General features: G+C 44.9%; 1 protein-coding gene across 3 annotated transcripts in view; it reads left to right on the forward strand.

Annotated features, from left to right (window-relative positions):
• The window catches only part of ush2a (Usher syndrome 2A (autosomal recessive, mild)), a 436,139-nt gene that overhangs the window by 269,111 nt on the left and 144,322 nt on the right, over positions 1-22,706 (forward strand). For all 3 annotated transcript variants that reach the window (XM_045714834.1, XM_045714836.1, XM_045714830.1), the window contains 2 exons: positions 7,155-7,302; positions 9,557-9,699. In XM_045714834.1, the coding sequence (XP_045570790.1) occupies positions 7,155-7,302; positions 9,557-9,699 (291 nt within the window). The remainder of the gene's footprint in view (positions 1-7,154; positions 7,303-9,556; positions 9,700-22,706) is intronic.

Here is a 22,706-nt window from a genome sequence, read left to right on the forward strand (position 1 = left end):
ATTTTGTGAATTCTTGGTTGGTGAGCGTACCCCAGACCTCACAACCATAGAGGGCAATTCAAGTATTTTTTGCCAGATCCTAATTGGTATGTTAAATTTTATGTTCCTTTTGATGGCATAGCAGGCCCTTCTTGCCTTGTCTCTCAGATCGTTCACAGCTTTGTGGAAGTTACCTGTGGCGCTGATGTTTTGGCCGAGGTATGTATAGATTTTTGTGTGCTCTAGGGCAGCAGTGTCTAGATGGAATTTGTAGTCCTAGCAACTGGACACCATTATTTTTGTCTTACTGAGATTTACTGTCAGGGCCCAGGTCTGACAGAATCTGTGCAGAAGATCTAGGTGCTGCTGTAGGCCCTCCTTGGTTGGTGACAGAATTATCAGATCATGACTTCAGATTCTAGTAGGGTGAGGCCAGGTGCTGCAGACTGTTCTAGCGCCCTCACCAATTCATTGATATATATTTTTTTTACATTTTAGTCATTTAGCAGACACTCTTACCCAGAGCGACTTACAGTAGTGAATGCATACATTTCATGCATTTATTATTATTTTTATTTTTTTTTGTACTGGGAATTGAACCCACAACCCTGGCATTGCAAACACCATGCTCTACCAACTAAGCCACAGGGAAGGCCAAATATACATTGAAGAGAGTGGGGCTCAAGTTGCATGTCAAATGCTTTTCATCCATCACAACTGTCCATCTATTTGTATAGCAGGCCCTCATGGCCTCAGTACTAAGTTGTTGTTTTTTATCAACAAAGCATGAGAAGACTTTGCCATTTGTTTTTGTTTGTTTGTTTGTCAATTAGGGTGTGCAGGGTGAATAGGTGGTCTGTCTCTCTCTCTCTTTCTCTGCTGTATTTCTGAACCAATGATCTCCTCTCATGTGATGTTCCTTCAAACAAGTCTTATTATACCAATTTGATCACACTCGTTTTTCCCTGTTCTCTCCTTTTCTTCTTCTCTCCTTTTGTCTTCCCCCCAGCCAGGCTGTATGAGCGGTAATCCCATGCCCCCTTCCAACGTTCTGCACACACACACACACACACACACACACACACACACACACACACACACACACACACACACACAGAGAGAGAGAGAGACAGAGAGAGAGAGACAGAGATCAGTGAGTTAAAAGGAGGCTGTTCTGCAGAGCAGGAGAGGACCTCTGTGAATATCAACAATTCTAGTGACCTTCGATTGTTAAAATATGGCCCTTGTACCGTGTGTGCATCTGTTTTTGTGCACGTGCATGGGTGCGTGTGTCTCTGTGTGTGTGAGTGTTTGCGTGTGTGTTTATCCCTAATTGATTTGGTAGAATAGGATCTAATTGTGCATACTGATAAATGCCAGAGCTGATCAGATGCTAACGAGATAACCACACACACACCTGCACGTCGGCGCCACGGCAATCACACCACAACAATAGCAGGAGTCTGGAATGTTCCTCCGCAAAATAATTCAAGTTCAAAACAAAGGCATGAGGAAGTATACATTTTAAATACCACACTTTCCACCTCTCTCTCTCCCCCTCTCTGTCCTCTCTCTCATTCTCTCCTCCTCTCTCCCCCTCTCTCCCCTCTCTCCCCTCTCTCTCCTCTCTCTCCTCCTCTCTGTCCTCTCTCTCATTCTCTCCTCCTCTCTCCCCCTCTCTCCTCTCTCTCATTCTCTCCCCCTCTCTCCCCTCTCTCTCCTCTCTCTCATTCTCTCCCCCTCTCTCCCCTCTCTGTTCTCTCTCTCATTCTCTCCCCCTCTCTCCTCTCTCTCCCCTCTCTCTCATTCTCTCCTCCTCTCTCCCCCTCTCTCCCCTCTCTGTCCTCTCTCTCATTCTCTCCCCCTCTCTCCCCTCTCTCTCATTCTCTCCTCCTCTCTCCCCTCTCTCCCCTCTCTGTCCTCTCTCTCATTCTCTCCTCCTCTCTCCCCTCTCTCTCCTCTCTCTCCCCTCTCTGTCCTCTCTCTCATTCTCTCCTCCTCTCTCCCCTCTCTCTCCTCTCTCTCCCCTCTCTGTCCTCTCTCTCATTCTCTCCTCTCTCCCCTCTCTCTCCCCCTCTCTCCCCTCTCTGTCCTCTCTCTCATTCTCTCCTCCTCTCTCCCCTCTCTCTCCTCTCTCTCCCCTCTCTCTCCTCTCTCATTCTCTTCTCCTCTCTCTCCCCTTGGCAGATCTTTATACTTCTGTTAGGCGAACTGAAGCCTTGTCTCAATCTGTCCTTGTTATATCAAAGAACAGAAGAGGCTGAGAGCTTACGGATGGAGGGGGAACATAAAAGTGCATAGTTTAAAATGATTAGTGACACCTCTGATATACCTGAGTGTGAAGCGGAGACAAAGGCACAGAGCTGCATGCCTTTTCTCTCTCTGTGTGTGTTTAGGGGAAAACAGTGGTTGGAATGAACTGCTCTATCAACTAGATACACACTCATGTACACACACAAACTACAGTCTGGGATACACAGAAAACACACATGCATGGGTGCATACATTTATGCGTGCACACACACACTCACATTCACAAGCACACACACTTGCAGGGAGACACTGACATTCACACACCCAAGCAGCAGCCCTCCAAATACACTCAAAACACACATAAACACACCCAGGATATCACCATAAAAATGTCTGACACAAACTTAACTTTATGGTCCGTTCAGACATGACTTAGTACAGTACATAGACTTCTTTAGTACTACCACTGCACTCTGGGTAAAAATCTATATCCCTTTATTTGCCCATATGAGCTGATTGAGAAAACATGATAATTTCCATCTACGACCTGTTAGGTGTTTTAGCCAAGTCAGTAATGATGGCTGACACAGTGTAGTACTATAGTCACATGGGTTACTCTGTCAATAGCTGTCCTACACATACAGAGCAGTTAGTGTGTTGGCTATGACTAGTATAAGTGATTGGGCTGGCTAGAAACCAGCTATGATGTTGTGCTGGGCCCAGGCTCAATGTACTCACATACACTACTCATAGCCATCACCACAGTTACGGGTTTGGCCACAATGACAGAGCAGGGGCAGATGGGTAATATGCCTAATGAGCACTCTGCTGGTCCACTTCCTTTCCCACATTAATTGGTTTGTGTTTGAAATAGTACACTTTTCACCTCTATAGTCCACTTCTTTGGCACCCTATTTCTTCTTTAGTCTTCTAGCTCCGGCCAAAAGTAGTGTACTAGTTTGGCACCCTATTCCCTCTAATAGTGCACAACATAGGGGTGATATACGGACGCAGATCTAGGATCTGAGAATGTAGGAGACTGTAGGTAGGTAGGTGATGATAGATGAGATGAGACTGTAGGTAGGTAGGTGATGATAGAAGAGATGAGACTGTAGGTAGGTAGGTGATGATAGATGAGATGAGACTGTAGGTAGGTAGGTGATGATAGATGAGATGAGACTGTAGGTAGGTAGGTGATGATAGATGAGATGAGACTGTAGGTAGGTAGGTGATGATAGATGAGATGAGACTGTAGGTAGGTAGGTGATGATAGATGAGATGAGACTGTAGGTAGGTAGGGGATGATAGATGAGATGAGACTGTAGGTAGGTAGGTGATGATAGATGAGATGGGTGATGCCAACCAAGCATTTGCTGTCACCAGTCTTTGTATTACACATCAGTCAGTCCAGATAAAGACTACAACAGAACAACAGAACAAGCCTTTAGACTACAACAGAACAACAGAACAAGTCTTTAGACTACAACAGAACAACAGAACAAGCCTTTAGACTACAACAGAACAACAGAACAAGTCTTTAGACTACAACAGAACAACAGAACAAGCCTTTAGACTACAACAGAACAACAGAACAAGCCTTTAGACTACAACAGAACAACAGAACAAGCCTTTAGACTACAACAGAACAACAGAACAAGTCTTTAGACTACAACAGAACAAGCCTTTAGACTACAACAGAACAACAGAACAAGCCTTTAGACTACAACAGAACAAGCCTTTAGACTACAACAGAACAACAGAACAAGCCTTTAGACTACAACAGAACAAGCCTTTAGACTACAACAGAACAAGCCTTTAGACTACAACAGAACAACAGAACAAGTCTTTAGACTACAACAGAACAACAGAACAAGCCTTTAGACTACAACAGAACAAGCCTTTAGACTACAACAGAACAACAGAACAAGTCTTTAGACTACAACAGAACAACAGAACAAGCCTTTAGACTACAACGGAACAACAGAACAAGCCTTTAGACTACAACAGAACAACAGAACAAGTATTTTAGACTACAACAGAACAAGCCTTTAGACTACAACAGAACAACAGAACAAGTCTTTAGACTACAACAGAACAACAGAACAAGTCTTTAGACTACAACAGAACAAGTCTTTAGACTACAACAGAACAACAGAACAAGCCTTTAGACTACAACAGAACAACAGAACAAGTCTTTAGACTACAACAGAACAACAGAACAAGTATTTTAGACTACAACAGAACAAGTATTTTAGACTACAACAGAACAAGTCTTTAGACTACAACAGAACAGCAGAACAAGTCTTTAGACTAGAACAGAACAAGTCTGTAGACTACAACAGAACCACAGAACAAGTCTTTAGACTCAACAGAACAAGTCTTTAGACTACAACAGAACAAGTCTTTACACTACAACAGAACAACAGAACAAGTCTTTAGACTACAACAGAACAACAGAACAAGTCTTTAGACTACAACAGAACAAGTCTTTAGGCTACAACAGAACAACAGAACAAGTCTTTAGACTACAACAGAACAACAGAAGAAGTCTTTAGGCTACAACAGAACAACAGAACAAGTCTTTAGACGACAACAGAACAACAGAACAAGTCTTTAGACTACAACAGAAGAAGTCTTTAGACTACAACAGAACAACGTCTTTATCCTCAACAGAACAAGTCTTTAGACTACAACAGAACAAGTCTTTAGACTACAACAGAACAAGTCTTTAGCCTCAACAGAACAAGTCTTTAGACTACAACAGAACAAGTCTTTAGACTACAACAGAACAAGTCTTTAGACTACAACAGAACAAGTCTTTAGACCGCAACAGAACAACAGAACAAGTCTTTAGACTACAACAGAACAACAGAACAAGTCTTTAGACTACAACAGAACAAGTTTTTAGACTACAACAGAACAACAGAACAACAGAACAAGTCTTTAGACTACAACAGAACAACAGAACAACAGAACAAGTCTTTAGACTACAACAGAACAAGTCTTTAGACTACAACAGAACAAGTCTTTAGACTACAGCTCAGATGCTGCAGACACTCATTATTTTCTTTGTCCTTATATCGCTTTTGTCTTTCCATTCTGTGTTTTTGCCGTAATGGGAGTGCTGTGCATTATGTAAATTGGATATGAAACTAATTTCGGGGTGCTGACGTGAGTGATGTGCTTGACCGTGACACGCATGCAAACACACACACACACATACACTCCACCCCACCCCCCTCGCCCCTTCACCAGGGAACAGAGGATTGGGTTAAGTCATCTCCTTTGTCTTGTTTTTTGTTGTTGTTGTTGTTGTTTTTTCTCTCCCTCCTTTCTTTTTTTGTGGTCCGTGCTGTTTCCTGTCTTCCTAAGTGACATATGAGTCCCCAGGGTGTCTCTCCCTCTCCCCATAATCCTCTGTTCCAGTGGCCATATTGACACACATCCCTCCCATCCATCAACACATTAGACTAACGCCTCGCCACCAAATCACTTCATTAATACACACACACACACACGCACACACACACGCACGCACGCACACACACACACACACACACACACACACACACACACACACACACAGACGCACACACGGACGCAGGCATGCATTCACGCGCACACAAACACACACAGATAGACACACGCACGCACACACACACACATAGACAGACGCATGCGTACACACTCGCACTCATACACAAATGCACGGACGTGCACACGTACACACATACACATGACTTCATTCTCACACAGACATGATTACTGAAAGGTCCTCTCACTAAATTCCATTTCCAAAATCATTTCTCTTTCACCTATTATTGTGTTGTCTTCTGATGTCCAATAGGTCTGTTTTTCCTACTGTATGTTTTATTATGTATTGGCCTATCAGTATGTGTGGTGTGTAAGGATCAATAATCAGTGGTTTGGGTTTGGTCTGTAGTGTAGTGCAGTGATGAGTGGAGGGCTGTGAGAGGAGTGTGTTGATGTTGATTGAACAATGATCTCTACGGTCTCCACACACACACACACACACACACACACACACACACACACACACACACACACACACACACACACACACACACACACACACACACACACTCACACACACACATATGCATGCTAGCACACATGCATGCAAGTACACACACAGGCACACACAATGGTGTTGATGTGTGTTCTATAGCCTCTCTAACAGTGTGATTTGAACTGGTGTCCAGTCAAGTGCACCTCCAAGCAGACAAATCACGATGTTTTCACTCCAGACCTTGAAGATGCTTCACCGTCTGATCGATGTTCATAAGTGGAAAATGTAACAGTTGCCTGAAGAGGATCACAATGCAACGGCAATGTTAATGAGGATATAAATGTGTGTGTGTGTGTGTGTGTGTGTGTGTGTGTGTGTGTGTGTGTGTGTGTGTGTGTGTGTGTGTGTGTGTGTGTGTGTGTGTGTCAGTAGGGGCTTGTATATCTGGTCTGGGGGGGTGAGAGTGGGCCGACCCTTCTTTAGAAATGAGTCTCTCCCATTCCTCTCCTCTCTGCTCCATCTCTCTATCTCTCTTTTCAGGGCACTGCCTCTCGCTTTCTCTTTTTATCTCTCTTTCTCTCCTCTCTCTCTTTCTGTAAGGTTCTTTGTGTGAACAGTCTTTGTTGTAGATCAGAGAGGGAGCGCTGACTCCTGCCACTCTCTGAATGATAATGCCTTATGGAGGAAGAGAGGAGAAGAGAGGGAGGATGTTGTCACAAGTCATCATCTGGGGTACAAGCTGTGCTGTCTGTTCTGGTGGCCTACAGAGAGCCCAGAGGGACGAATGACACAGTGTCATCCTCTGTCTAAGGACCAAGGGGATTGGTGATGATGTGAAAATGTCCATTCATCTCTCTCTTTCTCGTTCTCTCTCTCTCTATCTCTCCCCCAGCTCCAGATGGTGTAATGCCCCCAGGTGGGTTAGATGCCACCCCTGCCAGTCTGCAGTTGTCCTGGCTCCCTCCGGGCCGTGCCAACGCTCCTGGACCCCTATACTACGACCTACAGATGAGGGCTACGCCAGACGGTCCTATACGACAGTAAGACCCCTTACAATGCATTACGGCTGACCATAGATACAATAAACTACTCTACTACTAAACATACACAGCTATACAGCAAAACCATATACAATGCCCTTCAGATAAGAGCTATGCCAGATGTTCCTTTACAATGGTCAAACCCTTCACTATACTGACCATAGATAACAATATCACTACTAACGCCACTAACATCACTTACAGACAGAATAGAATAGACAGACTAACATTACTACTGCTGGTCAGGGCTACACCGGACAAACCACTAACATTACTGCTGCTGGTCAGGGCTACACTGGACAAACCACTAACATTACTGCTGCTGGTCAGGGCTACACTGGACAAACCACTAACATTACTGCTGCTGGTCAGGGCTACACCGGACAAACCACTAACATTACTGCTGCTGGTCAGGGCTACACCGGACAAACCACTAACATTACTGCTGCTGGTCAGGGAGAGAGGTAGAGAGAAAGAGAGAGAGAGGTAGAGAGAGAGAGAGGTAGAGAGAGAGAGAGAGAGAGAGAGAGAGAGAGAGAGTAGAGAGAGAGAGAGAGGTAGAGAGAGAGAGAGAGAGAGAGAGAGAGAGAGAGAGGTAGAGAGAAAGAGGTAGAGATCAGTAGACAGAGAGAGCCAGATTAAAATAAAAAGTTGTGCTGGTATCTGATAGGTATTCATTCCATGCTTCCTGACAACAAATTGCAATTTAATCCAAAAAGAGAGTATTCTCATTCTGTGGTAATAAATAAATGACTAGGTCCATGTATTATATATCAGCGACATTCCCTCACCCTCCAGCACGCTACCTACAGTACGCCTCTCATTCTTACCCTGATTTATTCATTATGTCCAATAGTGCTCTTCTATAGAAAGGCCCTGTCTGGGAGATTGGTGCTGCTAGAACAATACATGGTTGATTCATTCATTTCATTCATGCCAATTACCAGGCGTCATATTCAGTGACGTTCTGTTAATTGATATCCGTATGTATGTGTGATAGATGAAGGGTGGGTTGACGTTCTGTTAATTGATATCCGTATGTATGTGTGATAGATGAAGGGTGGGTTGACGTTCTGTTAATTGATATCCATATGTATGTGTGATAGATGAAGGGTGGGTTGACGTTCTGTTAATTGATATCCATATGTATGTGTGATAGATGAAGGGTGGGTTGACGTTCTGTTAATTGATATCCGTATGTATGTGTGATAGATGAAGGGTGGGTTGACGTTCTGTTAATTGATATCCATATGTATGTGTGATAGATGAAGGGTGGGTTGACGTTCTGTTAATTGATATCCATATGTATGTGTGATAGATGAAGGGTGGGTTGACGTTCTGTTAATTGATATCCGTATGTATGTGTGATAGATGAAGGGTGGGTTGACGTTCTGTTAATTGATATCCGTATGTATGTGTGATAGATGAAGAGTGGGTTGACGTTCTGTTAATTGATATCCGTATGTATGTGTGATAGATGAAGGGTGGGTTGACGTTCTGTTAATTGATATCCATATGTATGTGTGATAGATGAAGGGTGGGTTGACGTTCTGTTAATTGATATCCGTATGTATGTGTGATAGATGAAGGGTGGGTTGACGTTCTGTTAATTGATATCCGTATGTATGTGTGATAGATGAAGGGTGGGTTGACGTTCTGTTAATTGATATCCGTATGTATGTGTGATAGATGAAGGGTGGGTTGACGTTCTGTTAATTGATATCCGTATGTATGTGTGATAGATGAAGAGTGGGTTGACGTTCTGTTAATTGATATCCGTATGTATGTGTGATAGATGAAGGGTGGGTTGACGTTCTGTTAATTGATATCCGTATGTATGTGTGATAGATGAAGGGTGGGTTGACGTTCTGTTAATTGATATCCATATGTATGTGTGATAGATGAAGGGTGGGTTGACGTTGGTTGCCAGGTATTTTATCCTCGTTTATAATTTGATAAATGTGGGATTTGATATATGAAATGTTTATAATTGTGTTTGTTAGGCGCAGGGATTGACATTTAAATGAGGAATAAGAGCTCAGAGAGAACGTCCCGTAGTTCATATAGACATTTAAAACACTAACAGATTTGAATAAATCATTCATCTGTCACTCAGGTGACTTTTTACTGATTATAATTTTGGCCCCAACAGTAAACTAATCTGTGTTTCTATCATACCTTTTGAGCGCGGGGCTACATTTTTTTTTAATGTATCTAGCATAAGAAATATAAACTTGTGTGTGTTCCCTCGTAGACTGTTGAACAATGTGACGAGCACATTCAGCCACACAGTGGAAGGTCTGTCTCCATACACAGACTACCTGTTCAGAGTGGTGGTGTCACACACACACGGAGAGACCGCCAGTGACTGGACCAGCCTACGTACCGCAGAGGACAGTGAGTACACACACACACACACACACACACACACACACACATATGTGGTTTTAGGGCATAAACCCAAACATGCTATGTACGATGTATACTGCCTTATACTCATAGGAATACATGCGCTTGGAACACACACAAATTCTTTGAAAAGTCACATTCTCATAACTCACATTCTCTCACAGACTACAAGCTATTAAACGAGTGATAGTCCATGTCCTTACACACAGACCGTGTGAACAGGGATTCTCTCTCACATACACACACTCACTCGCACTCACATGAGAGAGACAGAGAGAGAGAGAGAGAGAGAGAGAGAGAGAGAGAGAGAGAGAGAGAGAGCGAGACATAGAGAGACAGAGACAGAGAGACAGAGAGAGAGAGAGAGACAGAGAGACAGAGAGAGAGAGAGAGAGAGAGAGAGAGAGAGGGAGGGAGGGAGAGAGAGAGTGGGAGAGAGAGAGACAGAGAGTGAGAGAGAGAGAGAGAGAAGGAGAGAGCGAGAGAGGAGGGAGGGAGAGAGAATATTGAAAGTGTATAGTGTGTGTAGATGACCTAGTCAGTGTCATTGCTAGCTAATTGCTGTAATAGAATCACATTAGACTCTCTGCAAAGTTAAACATGAATTACTTCTCTATTATGACATACAGTATAATTATAGCACCACTATCTGCATAGATTCAGGATGCGTTGTATTACTGCCAAACACTTTCTCCTAGCTTTGCAGAATTAGCACCCCTGCTACACACACACACACACACACACACCTTCCTCAATGGACGATTGAGACAAAGCTGCTTTTGGGAATATTTTGTGTGTGTGTGTGTGTGTGTGTGTGTGTGTGTGTGTGTGTGTGTGTGTGTGTGTGTGTGTGTGTGTGTGTGTGTGTGTGTGTGTGTGGTGATGAGACGTGTGTGTGTGTGTGTGTGTGTGGTGATGAGACGTGTGTGTGTGTGTGTGTGGTGATGAGACGTGTGTGTGTGTGTGTGTGTGTTTGTGGTGATGAAACGTGTGTGTGTGTGTGTGTGTGTGTGTGTGTGGTGATGAGACGTGTGTGTGTGTGTGTGTGTGTGTGGTGATGAGACGTGTGTGTGTGTGTGGTGATGAGATGTGAGGGACTGTTTATTAGCGGTGCCAGTAGACATTAATACACTGCATCTCCCATAATCCTCTCTGGCGGTGGCCGGGCGTTGACTCGTGGCGTTGAGGCTCTTGAACGCAGCATTGTGTCTTTCACAGTGAACGCACGGAATGTAAAGCTCTTATCTCTGGTAGTAACCATCATACTATCACACACTCTGGCTGATACAATGCCTCTATACAAGTCACAAAGGAGAAGTGTGCGTGTTTGTGTGTGTAGCAAAAGAGTGCAGGGGTGTGTGTATGTGTGAGTGTGTGTGTAGGTGTAGGTGTAGATTGATAGAGCAGTGTGGGTGGTGTGTGTTTGACACATGTTCTCTCTGTTAGGGCCACAGACAGAGAGGGCTTTAAGTGACGGACATAACCCTACTGACCTATTGTCCACACACACACACACACACACACACACACACACACACACACACACACACACACACACACACACACACACACACGTCTCATCACCACAGACACACACACACGTCTCATCACCACACACACACACACACACACACGTCTCATCACCACACACGTCTCATCACCACACACACACACACACACACACACGTCTCATCACCACACACACACACACACACGTCTCATCACCACAGACACACACACACGTCTCATCACCACACACACACACACACACGTCTCATCACCACAGACACACACACGCGTCTCATCACCACACACACACGTCTCATCACCACACACACACACGTCTCATCACCACACACACACACGTCTCATCACCACACACACACGCGTCTCATCACCACACACACGCGTCTCATCACCACACACACGTCTCATCACCACACACACACACACGTCTCATCACCACACACACACACACGTCTCATCACCACACACACACACACACGTCTCATCACCACACACACACACACACATCTCATCACCACACACACACACACACGTCTCATCACCACACACACACACACACACACACACACACACGTCTCATCACCACACACACACACACACGTCTCATCACCACACACACACACACACACACACGTCTCATCACCACACACACGCGTCTCATCACCACACACACGCGTCTCATCACCACACACACGCGTCTCATCACCACACACACACACACACGTCTCATCACCACACACACACACACACACAGACGTCTCAGCACCACACACACACACACGTCTCATCACCACACACACACACACACGTCTCATCACCACACACACACACACACGTCTCATCACCACACACACACACACACGCGTCTCATCACCACACACACACGTCTCATCACCACACACACACACGCGTCTCATCACCACACACACACACACGTCTCATCACCACACACACACACACGTCTCATCACCACACACACACATCTCATCACCACACACACACACACGTCTCATCATTGTGGCCCATCAGGTTGAAATAGTGGTTGAGGAAACTAAATTAACAGAGACAAAGAGTCTAGGAGATTCTTCACAAATAATGTGGCTGAGAGAGTGATGGAGATGAAGGAGGGGTAGAGGACAGGCAAGGTGACAGATGAGGGGAAGACAGGATAACCATGGACCATATTTCCTTTGAATCTCTGGAAGGGTCCATGACTGTTCTTTTTTTTAAATAGGCGTTGCGTTTCACATTTGTCCCTGATTTAGAAATGGCCTTGGAGATTGTCCACATCTGTCCCATATACTGCTTATATACAGGACAGGGACACACACACATGCACACACATACACACGCACACCTGCACACACTCACACATGCACACACACACACACACATACACATACACACGTACCTACCACACAGGAGCCACTGTTAGTTCTAGCCACGGTGTCAATGTTAAGGGCTTGTAGCCCAGAGTGGAAAGTTGCGTTTGCTACTTTTTGGAGAGCCTCATTAAACAGGAGCACAAGGTCGGAGGAAGAAGTTCCTTAATTAAGCTTCCAGATAACAAAAAAAATTATTGTTTATATTTAATCATCTTTAATATTTAAAATGATAAACCAATTGACTATTTGGTCTATAAATTGAATTGGTATGCGGAGAACAATATGAAGACATTAAAATACACCGTGCTGATAGGAGACGCTGAGACACAGATGAAAATGGAATCTACAAAGGAACGGAATGTTAGTTAATCACATAGATAGAATTGAACTGAATCAAATGTGATGTGGAGTGAATTTAGAATTCAAAGCGTGATTTACATGTTCATGTAAGGCCTCGTCATTCACATAACCAACCCAGCATGACGCAACTAGGTTCTGTTCAAAGATAGTAATCCTACTCATGAATTAATTCATACATATTAAAGGATTTTTTTTTACACTAGTTAGATGAAGCACCTCATTGTCCTTGGAGCACAGAGGAGTTGTAGTTAATAAAATATTATATGTTCGACAGTGTTCTATTAAATAGTGTATATCATCAGTGTTCTATTAAATAGTATATATCATTAGTGTTATATTAAATAGTATATATCATTAGTGTTATATTAAATAGTATATATCATTAGTGTTATATTAAATAGTATATATCATTAGTGTTATATTAAATAGTATATAGCATTAGTGTTATATTAAATAGTTTAGATCATTAGTGTTATATTAAATAGTATATATCATTAGTGTTATATTAAATAGTATATATCATTAGTGTTATATTAAATAGTGTATATCATTAGTGTTATAGTAAATAGTATAGATCATTAGTGTTATATTAAATTGTCACGTTCGTTGTAAGGAGACCAAGGCGCAGCGTGCATAGAGTTCCACATAGTTTAATAAATGAAACTCACCAAACAAAACAATAAAGCACAAACGAAACGTGAAGCAAATGGCGTGCTCACAGGCAACTAACCAAAAAACAAGATCCCACAAAAACCCAGTGGGAAAAGGCTGCCTAAATATGATCCCCAATCAGAGACAACGAATGACAGCTGCCTCTGATTGGGAATCATATCAGGCCAACATAGAAATACATAATCTAGAATGCCCACCCAAATCACACCCTGACCTAACCAAATAGAGAAATAAACAGGCTCTCTACGGTCAGGGCGTGACAGTACCCCCCCAAAGGTACGGACTCCGGCCACAAAACCTGACTCAATAGGGGAGGGTCCAGGTGGGCATCTAGCCTCGGTGGCTGCTCCGGTGCGGGACGTAGACCCCGCTCTGTTCGTGGATCCGCCATCCTCGGTGGCGACTCTATTTCGGGGGTCGTCGCTGAAGGCTCCGGACCGTGGATCGTTGCCGGAGGAACCGGACCGTGGATCGTCGCCGGAGGCTCCGGACCGTGGATCGTCGTCGGAGGGACCGGACCGCGGATCGTCTCAGGAGGTTCCGGACTGTGGGCCGTCTCAGGAGGTTCCGGACTATGGGCCATCTCCGGAGGTTCCGGACTGTGGGCCGTCTCCGGAGGTTCCGGACTGTGGGCCATCTCCGGAGGTTCTGGACTGTAAAACGTCGCCGGAAGCTCTGGACTGGGAACTGTCACCTGAAGCTCTGGACTGGGAACTGTCGCCGGGACAGGTGGCACCAGACTGGTGTCACGCACCTCAGGGCGAGTGCGGGGAGCAGGCAGAGGATGTACTGGGCTATGGAGGCGCACTGGAGACCTGGTGCGTAGAACCGGTGCAGGATATACTGGACCATGGAGGCGCACTGGAGGTCTGGAGCGTAGAGCTGGCACAACCCGTCCTGGCTGGATACTCACTTTAGCCCGGCAAGTGCGGGGCTCTGGCACAGGACGCACTGGGCTTTGAAGGCGCACTCTCAACACAGTGCGTAGAGCCTGCGCAGGATATCCTGGAACTCCTCCTATCGTCGCCGTTCCTCTCTTGCTGCCTCCATCTGCTCCCTTGAACGGCGATACTTCCCAATTCGCGTCCAGGGCCCTGCTCCACTCATGATCTCCTCCCATGTCCACTCATCCTGGCCACGCTGCTTGGTCCGTTTTTGGTGGGATCTTCTGTCACGTTCATCGTAAGAAGGAGACCAAGGCGCAGCGTGCATAGAGTTCCACATAGTTTAATAAATGAAACTCACCAAACAAAACAATAAAGCACAAACGAAACGTGAAGCAAATGGTGTGCTCACAGGCAACTAACCAAAAAACAAGATCCCATAAAAACCCAGTGGGAAAAGGCTGCCTAAATATGATCCCCAATCAGAGACAACGAAAGACAGCTGCCTTTGATTGGGAACCACATCAGGCCAACATAGAAATACATAATCTAGAATGCCCACCCAAATCACACCCTGAGCTAACCAAATAGAGAAATAAACAGGCTCTCTACGGTCAGGGCTGACATAAATAGTGTATGTTCATTAGTGTTATATTAAATAGTATATATCATTAGTGTTATATTAAATAGTATATATCATTAGTGTTATATTAAATAGTATATATCATTAGTGTTATATTAAATAGTATATATCATTGGTGTTATATTAAATAGTATATATCATTAGTGTTATATTAAATAGTATAGATCATTAGTGTTATATTAAATAGTATATATCATTAGTGTTAAATTAAATAGTGCATGTTCATTAGTGTTATATTAAATAGTATATATCATTAGTGTTATATTAAATATTATATGTTCATTAGTGTTATATTAAATAGTATATATCATTAGTGTTATATTAAATAGTGTATATCATTAGTGTTATATTAAATATTATATGTTCATTAGTGTTATATTAAATAGTATATATCATTAGTGTTATATTAAATAGTGTATGTTCATTAGTGTTATATTAAATAGTATATATCATTAGTGTTATATTAAATAGTATTTGTTCATTAGTGTTATATTAAATAGTGTTTGTTCATTAGTGTTATATTAAATACTATATGTTCATTAGTGTTATATTAAATAGTATATATCATTAGTGTTATATTAAATATTATATGTTCATTAGTGTTATATTAAATAGTGTATGTTCATTAGTGTTATACTAAATAGTATATGTTCATTAGTGTTATATTAAATAGTATATGTTCATTAGTGTTATATTAAATAGTATATATCATTAGTGTTATATTAAATAGTATATATCATTAGTGTTATATTAAATAGTATATATCATTAGTGTTATATTAAATAGTGTATATCATTAGTGTTATATTAAATAGTATATATCATTAGTGTTATATTAAATAGTGTATGTTCATTAGTTTGTAGTGTCATTATAGCTTCTTTCTTTTTCCTCTGTCTCTCTGTGGAGATGGTGCACACACACACACGCATGCACACACACACGCACGCACGCACACACGCACACATGCACGTACACACGCACGCACACACACACACACACTCACACAGACACACTTTTCCTTTCTTCTTTCTGAGTGTGTGTGGAGAACAGGGGTTTCACCTATCCAAGACAGATGCGATCGTTAAGTATCCATGAGGGTGTCTTGTTTCCCCTCGTTTCTTTTTAATGTAATTTCTTCCATGAATTGTTATTCCTGGAACCTGACAGCTGGTCCTGTGAACATAAACTTTTACCATGTTCCTTATCTTTGTCTCTCATGTTCCCAGCTAAGGAACATGAGTGTGTGTGTGTGCGTGTGTGTGTGTGTGCATGCGTGCGTGTGTGTGTGTCTGTGTGTGTGTGCGAGAGACCATGATTTTGAAGTAATTTTGACCTTATATAATTGTATATGCTTAGCTAATACATGAATACAAGAAAAGACTATTAAGAATCTTATGTAATCAATATCTGCTTGTGAATTTCAGACAGCTGATTTAATTGAAAGGAATATGACTTCATAATAATTATTAAGAATCAAATGATCCTTATTTATATCCTTATTCAGTTATGGTATTGAATTAAAGGGATTTCTTATTCATCTCTACGTATGTTTGTCTATGTGCGTATCACAGGAGGTTGGTGGCATCTAAATTGGGGAGGACGTGCTCGTGGTAATGGCTGGAGGGGAATATGTGGAATGGTATCAAACACAACAACCATGTGTTTGATGCCATTCCATTCCCTCCGTTCCAGCCATTATTATGAGCTGTCCTACCCTCACCAGCCTCCACTGGTGCGTGTGTATCTGTGTCCCTGTGTCTGCTGATATCCCTTATACTGTATACTTTGTATATTGTTTTCACTTAGTGTAAGGCGGTACAGTAATGCTAAGGTTAACCATGACAGAATTACAACAGGGAACATACAGTATTTCTAAAGATCTTTTTTTTTTCATTACGTGGCAGATTACTGGAAATTAATGTTATACATTTCTACAGGGACCGAGCGTGCGGTCTTAACTTCCCTATGACCGTAAACCCTGTAATTTGTCCTCTTTAACATCAGCCAGCCTGCTCACCTTCAAAAGCCTCATCATCTCCTTCCACAGACCTCTGCTATGTTAAAAAGAATCCCCCATCTCCCTCCGCCTCCCACTGCCCCCCTCCCGGCCTTGTCACTTGATTTTGTTATTACTATGCTAACCAAATCCTTATAAATGTGATTTAAGGCTTGGCGGCACGCGTTCTTGTTTAGCCTTCTGCTGTGGCGATTTACGGTGCCAGGGAGGGAGGGAGGGAGGGAGGGAGAGGAGGTACGGAGGGAGAGGGGGGAGAGGAGGGAGAGGCGGGAGAGGAGGGACGGGGGGAGAGGGGGGAGAGGAGGGACAGAGGGAGAGGGGGGAGAGGAGGGAAGGCCTCTCAAAGTATTCCTAATGTCCTACCACTACATCTACAGGTAGAGTGGTGTTATTAGGGTAGAGTGGTATTATTGGGGTGGAGTTGTGTGGAGTGGTGTTATTGTGGTAGAGTGGTGTTATTGGGGTAGAGTGGTGTTATTGGGGTGGAGTTGTGTTATTGGGGTGGAGTGGTGTTATTGGGGCAGAGTGGTGTTATTGGGGCAGAGTGGTGTTATTGGGGCGGAGTGGTGTTATTGGGGTGGAGTGGTGTTATTGGGGTGAAGTGGTGTTATTGGGGTGGAGTGGTGTTATTGGGGTGAAGTGGTGTTATTGGGGTGGAGTTGTATGGAGTGGTGTTATTGGGGCGGAGTGGTGTTATTGGGGCGGAGTGGTGTTATTGGGGTGGAGTGGTGTTATTGGGGCGAAGTGGTGTTATTGGGGCGGAGTGGTGTTATTGGGGTGGAGTGGTGTTATTGGGGTGGAGTGGTGTTATTGGGGTGAAGTGGTGTTATTGGGGTGGAGTGGTGTTATTGTGGTAGAGTGGTGTTACTGGGGTAGGGTGGTGTGGAGTGGTGTTATTGGGGTGGAGTGGTGTTACTGTGGTGGAGTTGTGTTATGGGGTAGAGTGGTGTTATGGGGTAGAGTGGTGTTATTGGGGTAGAGTGGTGTTATTGGGGCGAAGTGGTGTTATTGGGGCGAAGTGGTGTTATTGGGGCGAAGTGGTGTTATTGGGGCGGAGTGGTGTTATTGGGGTGGAGTGGTGTTATTGGGGTGAAGTGGTGTTATTGGGGTGGAGTGGTGTTATTGTGGTAGAGTGGTGTTACTGGGGTAGGGTGGTGTGGAGTGGTGTTATTGGGGTGGAGTGGTGTTACTGTGGTGGAGTGGTGTTATGGGGTCGAGTGGTGTTATTGGGGTGGAGTGGTGTTATTGTGGTAGAGTGGTGTTATTGGGGTGGTGTGGAGTGGTGTTATTGGGGTAGAGTGGTGTTATTGGGGTGGAGTGGTGCTATGGGGTAGAGTGGTGTTATTGGGCTAGAGTGGTGTTATTGGGGTGGGTTGGTGTGGAGTGGTGTTATTGGGGTGGAGTGGTGTTATTGGGGTGTAGTGGTGTGGAGTGGTGTTATTGGGGTAGAGTGGTGTTATTGGGGTGGGATGGTGTTATTGAGGTATAGTGGTGTTATTGGGGTATAGTGGTGTGGAGTGGTGTTATTGGGGTATAGTGGTGTTATTGGGGTATAGTGGTGTGGAGTGGTGTTATTGAGGTATAGTGGTGTTATTGGGGTATAGTGGTGTTATTGGGATATAGTGGTGTGGAGTGGTGTTATTGGGGCGAAGTGGTGTTATTGGGGTATAGTGGTGTTATTGAGGTATAGTGGTGTGGAGTGGTGTTTTTGGGGTATAGTGGTGTTATTGGGGTATAGTGGTGTAGAGTGGTGTTATTGGGGTAGAGTGCTGTTATTGGGGTATAGTGGTGTGGAGTGGTGTTATTGGGGTAGAGTGGTGTTATTGAGGTATAGTGGTGTGGAGTGGTGTTATTGGGGTAGAGTGGTGTTATTGAGGTATAGTGGTGTGGAGTGGTGTTATTGGGGTAGAGTGGTGTTATTGAGGTATAGTGGTGTGGAGTGGTGTTATTGGGGTAGAGTGGTGTTATTCCAGTGTGTTCTAGCCTGCACCCGGAGAGCAGTAAAACATCAATAAAATAAAAAGTACCTGCATCTTAAAATAAATTTCAATTGAAAAACTTAACAGCCCTTCAAATTGCAAAATTTAATACAGACCAGTAAAGCCTAAATAACACTCTGGGTCCTCTGTGCTGCTAGAAGACAAGGAGAGGGTGGCTGGGGAGTCGAGGGATCAAGGGGTGTGGGTGACATAGTTGTGGAGTGTGTGTGTGTGTGTGTGTGTGTGTGTGTGTGTGTGTGTGTGTGTGTGTGTGTGTGTGTGTGTGTGTGTGTGTGTGTGTGTGTGTGTGTGTGTTGACGTGCGCAAACGCATGTGTGTATCCATTTTTGTATGGGTGTCTGAGGGGGAGTGTTCAAATTCAAGGTGACATGATTGTCTCATGTGGTAAAATTATTTACAATTGAGGCCTCTACTGAGTCTCGGCAGGTTTAATGGAGACCACAGACAGACAGACAGACAGACAGACAGGCAGGCAGGCAGGCAGGCAGGCAGGCAGGCAGGCAGGCAGGCAGGCAGGCAGACAGACAGACAGACAGACAGACAGACAGACAGACAGACAGACAGACAGACAGACAGACAGACAGACAGACAGACAGACAGACAGACAGACAGACAGACAGACGGGCTGGGTCTCCTTGCTTATTCCCTGCGTCTCCTGGACCTTTGTGGTAATTGAATCAGTGAGAGTGCTGAGTGGAGCAAGCATAAAAAGCTGTTAACCTAAAGGTCAGCGCTGTGCATTGTTTATTTATCAGGGCTAGGAGGGAGACTAGTAGGGAGGCTAGTAGGGAGGCTAGGAGGGAGGCTAGTAGGGAGACTAGTAGGGAGACTAGTAGGGAGGCTAGGAGGGAGGCTAGTAGGGCAATTAGGAGGGAGGCTAGTAGGGAGGCTAGTAGTGAGGCTAGTAGTGAGGCTAGTAGGAAGACTAGTAGGGAGGCTAGTAGGAAGACTAGCAGGGAGGCTAGTAGGGAGGCTAGTAGGGAGGCTAGTAGGGAGGCTAGGAGGGAGACTAGTAGTGAGCCTAGTAGGGAGGCTGGTAGGGAGGCTAGCAGGGAGACTAGCAGGGAGACTAGTAGGGGGGCTAGTAGGGAGGCTAGTAGTGAGACTAGTAGGGAGGCTAGTAGGGAGACTAGTAGTGAGTCTAGTAGGGAGGATAGTAGGGAGACTAGTAGGGAGACTAGTAGGAGGGCTAGTAGGGAGGCTAGGAGGGAGGCTAGTAGGGAGACTAGTAGGGAGACTAGTAGGGAGGCTAGGAGGGAGGCTAGTAGGGAGACTAGTAGGGAGACCAGTAGGGAGACTAGTAGGAGGGCTAGTAGGGAGGCTGGGAGGGATGCTAGTAGGGAGGCTAGGAGGGAGGCTAGGAGGGAGGCTAGTAGTGAGACTAGTAGGGAGACCAGTAGGGAGACTAGTAGGAGGGCTAGTAGGGAGGCTGGGAGGGATGCTAGTAGGGAGGCTAGGAGGGAGGCTAGTAGTGAGACTAGTAGGGAGACCAGTAGGGAGACTAGTAGGAGGGCTAGTAGGGAGGCTGGGAGGGATGCTAGTAGGGAGGCTAGGAGGGAGGCTAGTAGGGAGGCTAGTAGGGAGGCTAGGAGGGAGGCTAGTAGTGAGGCTAGTAGGGAGGCTAGGAGGGAAACCAGTAGGGAGACCAGTAGCGAGACTAGTAGGAGGGCTAGTAGGGAGGCTAGGAGGGAGGCTAGTAGGGAGGCTAGTAGGGAGGCTAGCAGGGAGACAAGTAGGGAGGCTAGGAGGGAGGCTAGGAGGGAGACTAGTAGGGAGACTAGTAGGAGGGCTAGTAGGGAGGCTAGGAGGGAGGCTAGTAGGGAGGCTAGTAGAGAGGCTAGGAGAGAAGCTAGGAAGGAAGCTAGTAGGGAGGCTAGGAGGGAAGCTAGGTGGGAGGCTATGAGGGAGGCTAGGAGGGAAGCTAGGAAGGAAGCTAGTAGGGAGGCTATGAGGGAGGCTAGGAGGGATGCTAGGAAGGAAGCTAGTAGGGGGCCCTGCACCACACAGCCCTGACACACTGACGCTGCCTGGGAAAAATCACCCTGCTACACTGGAACGCAGCTAGGCACTGAAAAACACTTGAATCACACACGTTCAGTTACACACATTCAGTTACACACGTTCAGTTACACACGTTCAGTTACACACATTCAGTTACACACGTTCAGTTACACACGTTCAGTTACACACGTTCAGTTACACACGTTCAGTTACACGTTCAGTTACACACGTTCAGTTACACACATTCAGTTACACACATTCAGTTACACACATGCAGTTACACACGTTCAGTTACATACGTTCAGTTACACACGTTCAGTTACACACGTTCAGTTACACACGTTCAGTTACACACGTTCAGTTACACACATTCAGTTACATACATGCAGTTACACACATTCAGTTACACACATTCAGTTACACACATTCAGTTACATACATTCAGTTACACACATTCAGTTACACACATTCAGTTACACACATTCAGTTACATACATGCACAGACAAGGGCTGGAATCACAAATAAGTTACAAGATGGGGGAGGAAAGGGTGTGGGCATCTCCCCGTAGAAAGATGGGTCAGTAATGGGTGAGAGCGGTGTCATCAAGGGTGAGAAGAGGGTGTGAGGTGGGTTATTTTAGGGGAGGGGAGGGGGAGAGAGGGAGGGAGGGAGGAGAGGGTGAGGTAAGGTTTAGGGAAAGGGAAAGGGGGATACCTAGTCAGTTGTAGAACTGAATGCATTCAACTGAAATGTGTCTTTCGCATTTAACACAACCCCTCTGAATCAGAGAGATGCAGAGGGCTGCCTTAATCGACATCCATGTCTTTGGCACCCAGGGAACAGTTAGTACTGGATGAGGGTGAGCTAAGGTGATGGCGAGGCTACCTCCCCCTATCTCCCCCTCTGGTCCCGGTGCCATCTGGGGGAGCCTTTAGCAGTTAACGTTAGCGCTTAGCAACGCAGCACGCTCTGAGCACGCTCAGTCACCTTGATCCGCCTGCCCTTGCCGAAGCACCATTACCCTGCTACTGTCTGTGTGTGTGTGTGTGTGTGTGTGTGTGTGTGTGTGTGTGTGTGTGTGTGTGTGTGTGTGTGTGTGTGTGTGTGTGTGTGTGTGTGTGTGTGTGTGTGTGTGTGTGTGTGTGTGTGTGTGTGTGTGTGGGACCATTACCCCAGTACAGTCGGATGTAAATGGGGGAGGAAAACATTACCTTCAGAGCATGGGACAGAAATATCAATCAAATCAGGTAGGGTGGAGGGAGGAGGGAGGGAGGGGAGGAGGGAGGGAGGGAGGGAGGGAGGGAGGAGGGAGGGAGGGAGGGAGGGAGAATGGAAGAGTGGAGAAAGGGTAATTTTTAATTTATTTTTATTTAACCTTTGTTTAACTAGGCAAGCCAGTTAAGAACAAATTCTTATTTTCAATGACGGCCTAGGAACAGAGGGTTAACCACCTTGTTCAGGGGCAGAACAACTGATTTTTACCTTGTCAGCGCAGGGATTCAATC

Source organism: Salmo salar, chromosome ssa01, assembly GCF_905237065.1.
Source record: "Salmo salar chromosome ssa01, Ssal_v3.1, whole genome shotgun sequence".
Classification (NCBI taxonomy): domain Eukaryota; kingdom Metazoa; phylum Chordata; class Actinopteri; order Salmoniformes; family Salmonidae; genus Salmo; species Salmo salar.